This window comes from Nycticebus coucang, chromosome 2 (genome assembly GCF_027406575.1).
Source record: "Nycticebus coucang isolate mNycCou1 chromosome 2, mNycCou1.pri, whole genome shotgun sequence".
Taxonomy (NCBI): domain Eukaryota; kingdom Metazoa; phylum Chordata; class Mammalia; order Primates; family Lorisidae; genus Nycticebus; species Nycticebus coucang.
In genome coordinates this window covers 88016448-88028536 of record NC_069781.1, presented here as the reverse complement: position 1 = coordinate 88028536, position 12089 = coordinate 88016448, and the positions used below count along the sequence as shown (strand labels likewise).

General features: G+C 40.7%; 1 protein-coding gene across 1 annotated transcript in view; it reads right to left on the bottom strand.

The window, feature by feature from the left end:
- Window positions 1-4621: 4621 nt before the first annotated feature.
- GCNT1 (glucosaminyl (N-acetyl) transferase 1) overlaps window positions 4622-12089 on the bottom strand; it is a 62580-nt gene continuing 55112 nt past the window's right edge. Inside the window, exon 3 of the mRNA XM_053575611.1 lies at window positions 4622-10845. Within this exon, the coding sequence (XP_053431586.1) occupies window positions 9410-10702 (1293 nt within the window). The 5' untranslated portion in view covers window positions 10703-10845 and the 3' untranslated portion in view covers window positions 4622-9409. The remainder of the gene's footprint in view (window positions 10846-12089) is intronic.

The window sequence follows — 12089 nt, the reverse complement described above, 5'->3', positions numbered from 1 at the left end:
ATTCTTAGGGCAATAAACTGTTATGTTAAAACAGTGGATGGGGGCGGCGCCTGTGGCTCAGCAGGTAGGGCGCCGGTCCCATATGCCGGAGGTGGTGGGTTCAAACCCAGCCCCGGCCAAATTAAAAAAAAAAAAAAAAAAAAAAAACAGTGGATGGACGGATGGATACGTGTCAGTACCCATTTGTCAAAACTAACAGAGTGCACAAACACACTGAGAGAAACTGATGCAAACCGCAGACTTTGAGTGATAATGACGGTCAATGTGGGCTCTTCAGTTGTACCAAATGTACTTCTCTGGTGGAGAATATTCACAGTGGGGAGGCTAGGAGTAGGGATGGGAGGGGTAGGGGCGTGTGAGAACATGGGAATGCTCTGGACTTTCTACTTCATTTTGCTATGAAGTTAAAACTGGTCTAAAAAAAGGTCTTCTGTTTTTTTCAAATATAATGAACTACACACATATACATGCATGTGTCAGTCTGGTGGCCTCTTTAGATAGGAGGGACAAATTCCACCCAGGGTACTAGGGAAACCAGAGAATAAAGTGGTCACTTAAGCAAAGCAGCAGGTGACAGGGACAGTTGGGAAAGACTTCAGAGAGAAGGTGTTGACCGAGCTGATAGTTGAACCATGAGGGCAGATTAGTCTGAAAGCCTGGAGAAGTATGTTTGTGTCTAACCCAGGTTGCAACGTCAATGTCAATTAGGACCTTTTCTGATAGAAGTGCTTTAAAAAACCCTGTGATTTCTCTTAAGCAATAATAAAAAAAAAAAAAGATCACATGGTAGAACAGAAAAACATTCAAAAATGTAAAAAAACAACAAAACAATTTATTGGCCCATTTGCATGAGCAGGCCGGGGCTCAGCTTGTTCTAGGGCCCAGAGGACAGACCCACGACGTGGTTTGTAGGTCTCCATTTCTCCTCATTGCTGGTTGAGTCTCCTGCTTCCTTCCAGCTGAGTACAGCAATCCCAGCACCTCCTTACTCTCAGTTCATATTACACATGGATGAAGCAAACAGGCTGAAAGTGAAAGAAGAGACTGTTTCCCCAGACTAGTGTTTTACCAAATGGACACCCAGTTGATACCAGGAGCAAGATCCCCGGATGGTTAGTCTTATTATTGTTGCTTTTCTTGTTATCAAAGTTCAAGAGTTGAGATCAGAGGTATGGAAGGGAGAAATGAAAGGCAAAATCATCTATACCCATACAGTTAGTGACTTCACCAACGCAGCTTCACTATTCCAGAAACTCTTGCCCTGGAAGATAAAGCTTGCAAATAACTTCATTTTTCACTCCATAAACATCTTTAAAGCGCCATGAATAAAAAGTATCAATTTAACCAGTTTATACTTCTAAGACTGTTTGAACCGTTTGCCTCAAAACCCTTTCTTTGCTATGTCCTTTAATCCTAAACTATTTTATTTTGATCATTAGCCAAGACCCCACATTGTCAGATCAGCTGTAACCAGAACTCAAAACCTCATACACCGCTGGACTTGGCATTTCTCCTACTGAAAAGCTCCCGAGACTCTGAAGATGGGGCTCTCCCTTACTGCAGTGAGCAACAGACCCTGCTTTGTCCTCTGACCAGATTGTTTTGGTGATATTTTCAGGAAGCCGGTACTCCAAAGCCAGCAGCTCAGAAACTGGCAGCAGTCCAGGTGAGAGGCTCTGAGGGACACACGGGGCTTGACAGCAGGAGGGGAGCTTTTGAATAGAAGCACTGTGGAGGAGAGGAACGTTCAAGGTCACCTCAGTCTGGTAGCTCAGTACCTGGCTAGACCTTAGAAGTGTTTCTAAAATAGAACCTTCTACTTACTGGGCCAGGAAGAGTTTACTAATGAGTCTAATGACAAAGAAAGTAAAGTATAAATACCCAGTAACACGTAAGCCAGTGACTAATGGTCTCCATGTTTGGCAGCAATTTAAAAAAAAATTGATTTCTGTTTCTTAATCTTAACGATTATTGGGCCTTCACAGGAAACGCACAAAATTCTCTAAACAAGATCTTCCTCCTCCAAAATTGCTCATCCAACTTACTCCCACGGCCAGATGCTCAGAGGGAAGCTACTGGAGAGTGTGAATCCTTTCAAGTCCTGCTGCTGAAGGGGAACATCTGCTTCACATTGGCATGCTGCTCGAGGAACCAAATCATTGTCACCTACTCCGCAATTAAATTAACATTTAGAAATCGAAATTTCATGTATACATTCCAAGGCAAAACTGCGGCTAGTCTACATACCCTGGGAAGTCAGACTGATAGTGCCCTATAGAACCGGTTGCTCTTCTGGAAACTGCTGCAAAGGTTCTCTTCTCCCAGACCAAGGTTTACAACTGGGACATCTTACAGGGTTACACAGAGAGAGACACACACTGCAAAGCACCGAAGGTAAGATCCAAAACATTTCTGTAAGCAAAATTTCAGTGGAGAAAAAACCTGGCTCCTCCTCCCTAAAATAAGGGATGGGGATGGGGGGGAATAAGACTCCCTGAGGCAAACCATATGTGGAAAAAGATCCAAATTAATATTCAGCAAGCGACAATTTTTTGGAGCTGGAAGGAATTGCTCTCAAAATATCAAGATGTGATTTTAGGGAAATTCAGAATGCTCCTTTCTGTTCAACACTTTGTTTTTCCATAACTGAGATCATATTAATCTTATTTCTTAACATAGACTCCTAAGTATCAAGGATGAATTATTTTAAAAAACAAAATACCAAAACTGTTAATTTGGTAGATAAAAAATTAAGTTTTATTTTAATTTGGATTATTTATTCAATTGCAATTTTTTATACCAGCCATTTCTATTTCACTTCTGTGAATTGTTACATCCTTTGTTTATTTTTCTCTTGGCATTTTGTTTTCAAAATTGTATTAGTTGGAGGAAGTTGTGGGGAGTGACTACAAAAGACCCAGGGTTTCTTTATGAGGTCATGAAGAGGTTCTAAGACTGATTATGCTGATGGTTATACTAAAAACCATTGAAGTCTATACACTGTAAATGGGTGAGTTACATGGTGTGTGAATTGTCTCAACAAAGTCACTTTTTAAAATAGCATAACTCTTTTCCATATTAAAGTTATTCAGCCTCCTCCTTCAAAATTTGTTGGCAAGCTCTCCAATCTCATTTGCCTTTTGTTTTCTCATATTCAAAAGATATATACTTTTAGTTAAATCTATAATCAATAACCGTCTCACTCTGTCACCTTAGGTAGAGTGCTGTAGCATCATAGCTCACAGTAACCTCAAACTCTTGGGTTTAAGCAATCCTTTGTCTCAGCTTCCTGAGTAGCTGGGACTACAGGCACCTGCCACAATGCCCAGCTAGTTTTTCTACTTAGAGAAAGAGTCTCTCACTTTGCTCAGGCTGTTCTCAAACTCCTGAGCTCAGGCAATGTGACTATAATCTGCTCCTTAATAAATCTTTCCTTTTATTTGAAAAATTTTGTCACATCCAGAGATAGTCACTAGAATGTTTTTCTAGCTTATTTTCATTTTAATCCATTTGGATTTTGATGTGTATAATGAATTTATGATCCCAATTTACACCAAAAGTTCACCCTTCCTTATGTTCCTTGATTCTTGTATAATACTTATATTAACATTTATTTCTAGGTTACTATTACATTAGTCTGAGAGTTCAAATGTAAACTGTTAGTATTGTTTCAATATTTTTTAGCTTTAAAATATATATTTACACCTAGTACTTCAAGACTTCATTGCTTTCCTCTTTCAAATATTCCAGCTATTTTTGCACATTTTGCTTTCAGATGGATAATTTTATCTCAACTCTTTGAGATTATTGGACTAAGAAACTAATTTGGAAAGGGACATGTTTAAAATATTTAATTTTACCGGCTCAGTGCCCCTAGCACAGTAATTACAGTGCCAGCCACATGCACCCAGGCTGGCAGGTTCAAACCCATCCTGGGCCAGCTAAATAACAACTGCAACAAAAAATAGCCGGGTGTTGTGGCAGGCAGCTATTGTCCCAGCTACTTGGGAGGCTGAGGCAAGAGAATCACTTGAGACCAAGAGTATGAGGTTGCTGTGAGCCGTGACGCCACAGCACTCTACCCAGGGTGACATAGTGAGACTCTGTCTCAAAAAAAAAAAAAAAAAAAATTTAATTTTATCAGCTAGGAGCAGTGTCTATTTTTTTTTAAATCTACGTATTCTATTTTCTTCCTACAGCTCCTACAAACTTATTGTCTATAAATTTTACAGAGCTTGTTGTCATGATGAATGGTAATATTACCATTGTATCTTTTTTTTTTTTTTTTTTGTGGTTTTTTGGCCGGGGCTGGGTTTGAACCTGCCACCTCCGGCATATGGGACCAGTGCCCCACTCCTTGAGCCACAGGCGCCACCCACCATTGTATCTTAAAACTATCTTTTTGTTTGAATATTAACTTTTGGATATCTAGAGGTATTTGCTAATTTCATTATTACTTCTAAGACTAGATTTCTGAGCTTTCTACATGGACAATCATATTGTCTGTAAGCATTAACAACAGTCAAATCAGTGTATGGTGCCCCATGATTGCATTAATGTACACAGCTATGAATTAATTAAAAAAAAGACTCGTAAAAAAAAAAAGAATTAACAACGGTCTTCTTTAATAGCTTCAATTCATTTCAAGTTTGGGTATTACTGCATCAAAAAGTTAAATCAATATTCTAATGAGAAGCTTTAAGCACATATGAAAAAATGAAGTCTTTCACAAGCAGTCTTATGAAGAATCTGTAAATTTCTCAGGCTTCAAAGAAAGACCTACAATCCATCAATTTTGCCACTTTCTAGACTCTGGTTCACCTAAAATGGGGCTAAAGAGTATCCAGAAGGGTATAACAGATCAGCTGTGACGACATTCGTAGCAGGCTCTCAATACTTCGGGAGGGATGTCCCTCTTTCCTTAGCTGTGCCTGTCATATTCAAACCACAGCAAGTGATAGATCCTATTAGTCTTTGTAGTCATTGAGCTACTAACTGGAAAATGGCTCTCCTCTCTTAGCAAACACAAGATGAAGTGTTTAATATGCTAGAATGCAATATTGGCTGTTCCGCTGCAACCTTTCAAAGTCCCTTGTGGAAATCTTCTTGCATGATCTGTGTTAAATTTTCTGGTTTTGCTACACACTCCTCTCCAGCATGTCTTCTGCCTTGAGAAATAACCTTTGTGTAATTATTGACATACAACTCATTCATTACTAAGTATGACATCAACTACTAAATTTAACATTTCAGTGCTGGTGGCTAATGAAAAGGAAGTAAGTTTGCATAGACAAGGCATTCACTGCCTAATGGCTGATATGGCTGGTTCTAATTGCATTTGGTCATGCTTATATTGAAAAGAGTAAAACTTGAGGTGACTACATTAACCCTGAAATAGTGTTGCATTTATCTTATACAGTCTCTGACTTACAATGGCTTGAGGAGATTTGTTGACTGTACAATGACGTGAAAGCAATACTCATTTAGTAGGAACCACTTCAAGTTTTTATACAACCATTCTGTTTTTCACTTTTAGGTCAGATTCAATAAATCACTCAACACCTCATTATAAAATAGGATTTATGTGACATATACACATAGATGATTTTGCCCAAATGAAGGTGTTTTGAGCACATTACAGGCTATGATAAGTTCTGATGTTTGGTAGAGTACGTGTATGAAGTCCATTTTGGTGACAAAACGACACTGTAAGTCACTGTGAGTTCACAAGCATCTGTATTTAACATGAGAAATGATTTTTTTTTAGAGGCAGAGTCTCACTTTATCGCCCTCTGTAGAGTGCTGTAAAATCACAGCTCACAGCAACCTCCAACTCCTGGGCTTAGGCGATTCTCTTCCCTCAGCCTCCCGAGTAGCTGGGACTACAGGCACCTGCCACAATGCCCAGCTATTTTTTGTTGCAGTTTGGCCAGGGCTGACTTCAAACTCACCACCCTCAGTATATGGGGCCAGCGCCCTACCCACTGAGCCACAGGTGCCACCCAATGATTTTTATTTTTGTAAATAACTGAAAAAGTCCAGTTCAATCGACCCTACAGAATCTAAAATATGGCTTCTTCGCACTCAGTTCTGCTAAGTGAATTGTACTTGATGAATGAGATAAATACATGTTTAGAAATGAAAATGCTTTACATTTTCAGGGCTGAGTAGCCATTTACTGTGATTTGGGAAGAGCCTAGGCAATTGCCTATAAAATAGAGAATGATTTTTGTCATACTCTTTCTTATTTAACATACTTATGTTTAAGAAGTTCTCATTTGTGAATGAGATTTCTAAAAATTCCCTATCAAAGACCTTCAATGATAGTACAAAGTCATTAGTGTTTAATAACATATATGAGGTAATTAAAATAATTTTGTATATTTCTCCTGGAGAACTTGGGTTTTGCTCCTTATAAAAGTATCATTAGCTTCCTTTCTAATCTTATTTATTCTTTAAATTTCTCATCACAATAGTATGAATTTCAAGTAAGTTGGCGGTGCCCATGGCAGGGCACGGGCCACATACACCTAGGGTGGCAGGTTTGAACCCAGCCTGAGCGTGCTGAGCAACAATGACTACAACCAAAAAATAGCTGGGTGTTGTGGTGGGCACCTGTAGTCCTAGCTACTTGGGAGGCTAAGGCAAGAGAATCTGCTTAAGCCCAAGAGTTTGAGATTACTGTGAGCTGTGATGCTACAGCACTCTACAGAGGGTGACAAAGTGAGACTCTGTCTCAAATAAATAAATAAATTTCAAGTAAGTTATGATAAAAAGTTCAAAAACAAGATCCTTTTGAGTTCCAATGAACAAATCCTCCATAAACCTTATGACAGGCATTCGGAATCAGGTAGTAGATTTCAACAAGTGCCATTCATAAAGGTGACATAGCACAGCTACATAGAAGATGGTAGATTCAGTTTTACTGGAGGATGCTGTGAGCTGTGACATCACAGCACTCTACCGAGGGCGACAAAATGAAAAACTATCTCTAAAAAAGAAAAAAAAAAAAATGCTTCTGCAGTGGAATGCCTTAAAACTGGCTGATATTGTCTATCTCTCATGTACCATTTAAGTTGCTATATATTATTATTATTATTTTTAAGACAGAGTCTCACTTTGTCACCCCATGTAGAGTGCTATGGCGTCACAGCTCACAGCAATCTCAAACTCTTGGGCTCAAGTGATTCTCTTGCCTCAGTCTCCCGAATAGCTGGGACTACAGGCGCCTGCCACAACACCCGGCTATTTTTAGAGGTAAGGTCTCGCTCTGACTCAGGCTGGTTTTGAACCTGTGAGCTCAGGCAATCCACCCTCCTGGGCCTCCCAGAGAGCTAGGATTACAGGCATGAGCCACTGCGCCCAGCCTAAGTAGCTATGTTTTAAAAACAGAGCACACACTTCGGGTTCTTGTTTAAAATCTAACACTAAATGACAAAGTTTCACAATTCCTGGTAGATCTTTGGCTGAACAGTATCAGCTTAGCAAAATAACAAGAAAATTTTTTTCAAATTTTCATTTACTTTGGTCATATGTGACAGCGCTATAGCAACCCTAAATCATCTATCTTTTGGTGAAAATAGAAAGTAAAACCATATGCGGTGAAAAATACCAATACTGAAACAATCTGATACACACCTAAAGCTCCTTCCCCGGGCCTGCCAAAATTCCATGTGGGGCAAGAGCACACTTCTTTCCTCCTCACAGAAACTTTTGAAAAAAAGAGGAAACTTACAATCAATGGGCAGGTAACACAGAAGACCCAAGGACAGAGACCAGGTCCTTTCAAACAAAAGCACAGGTGACATTAGGATGCAACATCAGGACATAAGGGGATCCAATGAGCAGCAGCCCTCCTTTCTGAGGTCAGTGAAACTTACTGAGTTTTCAGAGTCATCTCAGAAATTATGAAAATAGATTCCCTTCCCCTACCATTCTTCCCAACCCAAACCCACTTCACTCTTTCTTCTTAGTTCTCTGTACTGATGAATAGCAATCAGGTCACTGGAGAGGTGAGACAGTAATATAGGGTTCTGTGAAAGTAAATTACTATCCTGTTTAAGAGCAGGGTCTGGGGAAACTGGAGGTAAGAATACAAAGACACATCTTTGAAAACACTGAGTGTTACTCTTCGTAGAAATTAGTTTTAAAAGATATCCTCGTGAGCAATTTAATAGTTTATAAAAATAATTTTAATAACCTGATGATTCACAGAAATTGTCGTTTTTTGAAAACAAGCAAAAATAACACAAAAATTTTAATGTTAAATCAAACCCAGTTTAAGCTCCCTGAGATGACATAGAGACAGTACACAGCACAAGGTTACAGCAGAAAATGAATGTTTATAAGGATCACTTAGAGTCAAATCCAACTTCTATTTCTTTCTTTCTTTCTTTTTTGAAAGAGTCTCACTCTGTTGTCCCAGGTTAGAGTGCTGTGGCATCATCCTAGCTCACAGAACCTCAAACTCCTGAGTGCAATCATCCTCCTGCCTCAGCCTCCCAAGTAGCTGGGACTACAGGTGCCCATCACAACACCCGGCTAATTTTTCTATTTTTTAATAGCAACAGATCTCACTGTTGGTCAAGCTGGTCTTGAACTCCTGAGCTTAAGGGATCCCCTCACCTCGGCCTCCCAGAGTGCTAGCATTCCAGGCACTTTGTGAGCCACTACACTGACTCAATTTCTATTTCAATAAATATAACATGAGATAAATTTTATCCTTATAATTGTTTGTTGCTATAAATTTATCCATCCAGCAAAATGGTCATATTTAAAATTCTCAAAATAGGCTCAGCGCCTGTTGCTCAGAGGCTAGAGTGCCAGCCACATACACTGGCGCTGGTGGGTTCAAATCCAGCCTGGGCCTGCCAAACAACAATGACAACTACAACCAAAAAATAGCCAGACATTGTGATGGGCACCTATAGTCCCATCTACTTGGGAAGCTGAGGCAAGAGAATCGCTTAAGCCCAAGACTTGGAGGTTGCTGTGAGCTGTGACATCACAGCCCCCTACCTAGAGTAGCAAAGTAAGACTCTGTCTCAAACAGTAAAATAAAATAAAATAAAATTCTCAAAATAGTTTTGGCACAGCTCAAATTTTCTCATTTTTGTTAAGTCCCTGAAGTCTTTTAACAGGTTGAGTTTTTGCACTGGCCTCTTCTCCAGCACCCCTTCTCCAGAATGCCTTGCTGCTCACCCTGGCCTCACAGCTACTTTATTTCTCCCTGAGGTTGACTCTAGGGCAGTATTTACTGCTATCAGTTTTCCAACCAACTGTGCTCTGCAGCTTCTCAAATGTAAAGACATAAGAGTTCCTGCCCCCAAAAGGACCTCAGACAATTTTCCTGATGCTTACCGACAAAAAGAAGAACCAAATGCCTCTGTCTAATTAATCCTAAAATTGCCTACAGTGGCTGGCGGTTTAATGTTTCCAAAGCTTTATGCCTCAGGTGCTCGTCCAGACACTGAATGGCAAAGTGGTCGATGTCCATGTCAAACTTATTGGCAAACAAGTGGTGCGTGTGCAGCATCCAGTTCAAGTCTCCAGCTCCGAAGACGCACACGGCGCGTACGTGGGCCCCGGTGCAGGGTGGGTAGGGAGCGCCCTTAGAAATATCACCCTCATAGTACTGCCACTTGACAAACCTAGCCACCGAGAGCATGTCCGACAAGTCGTACTTATGGCTCAAGGAGAGAGAGCCAGGGACTTCAGGGATCCTTTGGATAGTGGCCCAGAGATACTCATCAGGGCTGTACGTGTCCTGCGCCCACTCCATAAACTTTTGGATTTTTTCATTTTCTAGCACATACCTCACATACTCCCTACTGACCACAAAATAGGCACTGCCTGAGAAAAGAGGCGTTTCAAGTGGAGGATGCGTTTTGACAGTCCCCGTGTTGGTCAGCTTTCCATCAACCACTGTATACCGCTTTTTCCACCTTTCTTCTTTATGGAGCGGCATCTTCTCGGTTTCAAGGTTGTTTTCGCCCATGAATGACTTGAGCTTCCTGACAATTTCTAGGTTGGTTTTAATGGGAAAATCCATACCACAAAGATTTATCAAGTACTTCCAGTCTGCACGCATTCTGTAAAGGTCCTTCATGCAGTTGAGGTCAGCCTGAACCCGGCTCCATGATGCATAAACCACACTCTCCAATTGACTGGCCACAAAGACATTATTGAAACAGGATGCAATGCCCATCACCGCAGCTAGAAAGGGCTGCTCTGACTTTTTGTCCACATGGATGCAATAGAAATTCTGAGGCATATAGATGGCCCTAAGAAGCCTGTCCAGCATTTCGATTTTGTGATGAACCACTATAGAATAGGCTATTGGAAACCCCGCCTCTTCTTTACTAAGGGGTTCCGTAATGTATTTGCGGCTCTTGATGAAAGAAGCACAGTCACTGGTCATGTTTATATAGTCATGAGGTGTCCACCGAGTGCGCGTTCTGAATTTTGCTGTTAGTGTCTCAAGCTTTGCCTTTTGGATTTCGTCTATGTCACCCTGGACAACTTTGGTGCAATTAATATTACTAGGATTCTCTCCAACAAGCTCCAAGGGTCTGCTGTCTACAAATTCGGGCTTTTGATGGATCCTTACAACAGAGAAGGTGACCAGGGAAAAAACAAGGAACACAAAGCAGTAATTAATGGGATAAGAAAAAAGTCTTCTGCACAGCAGCTTCCTCAGCATTTCAAACAACAATCAGGGATCTCCCTTTGTTAAAAGAAGTCTTCTAGGCTTCAAGGACCAAATATTTTCCCTCCACACACGCTTGACAGCTGTCAGTTTGCATTCATCAGAAGTGCAACCGCATCTTGGAATGAAGAACAGCACTAAAAGAAAAACAGAAATGATTTATATATCTTCATTCAGATATATAGATTTATAGATATAGATATATAAACAGTCGTCTCAGGCTCAAAAACTAGCCTCTTTGTTACAAGGCTAGTTGTTTAAAACAAAGACAAAGTGGGTCAGTCAAAGGAAAGGGGGTAGTATTATAGGAAACCCACAGTCTCTAGTTAAAGATACCACAGATTGGAAAAGAAAATAAAAGAAAAAGCAAACCAAACAAAAACAAAACAAAAAACCAGGTCAGACACAGTGGCCCATGCCTAAAATCCTTGCACTCTGGGAGGCCAAGGCGGGTAGATTGCTTCAGCTCAGAAGTTCAAGACCAGCCTGAGCAAGAGGGAGAACCCATCTCTATTAAAAATAGGAAAAACTAGCTGGGCATTGGGGTAGGCACCTATAGTCCCAGCAACTCAGGGGGCTGAGGCTGGAGGATTGCTTGAGCCTAAGAGATTGAGGTTGCTGTGAGCTATAATACTATGGCACTCGGTCCAGGGCAACAAAGTGAGACTCTGCCTCAAAAAACAAAACAAAACAAAAACAACAAACAAAGTCCCCAAAGCCTAGTACAAGGAAGTACCAGAACATCCTACAGTGAACGTTTCACCTCTCAGGTAAGTTGACGTGTTTGTAGGTTGAAGACCTAGGCTATAATTATGGAAGTAATTGGTTCTGTAGTTGGTGAGTTTCTGATACTGTGTCACTTCTAAGAATTAGCAACCCTTTTCTTGACATTGTTACTAATTTAAGTGCTTCCTGACGTCTCTTAGTGTCCATTGGCTGGTGTGAGCAGCCATAAAGATTCAAAGAGATTAGATCCATTCTGTGTCTTCCCTCCAGGAAGACAACATATTCACAAACCAAACTAGACATATAGCCTTCAATTTTCTGTATTAGTTATAACAGATTATAATAACCATAATTTGCAGGGCCGGGTGTGGTAACTCACACTTGTAATCCCAGCACTCTGGGAGGCTGAGGCAGATGGATTGCCTAAGCTCACAGGTAGAGACTAGACTGAGTCAGAGCGAGACCCCACCTCTAAAAATAGCCAGGTGTTGTGGTGGGCACCTGTAGTCCCAGCTACTTGGGAGGCTGAGGCAAGAGAATTGCTTGAGCCCAAGAGTTAGAGGTTGCTGTGAGCTATGACGCCACAGCACTCTACCAACGGCAACAAAGTGAGACTCTGTCTCCAAAAATTATACCTTGCAAAAAACAATGCTGT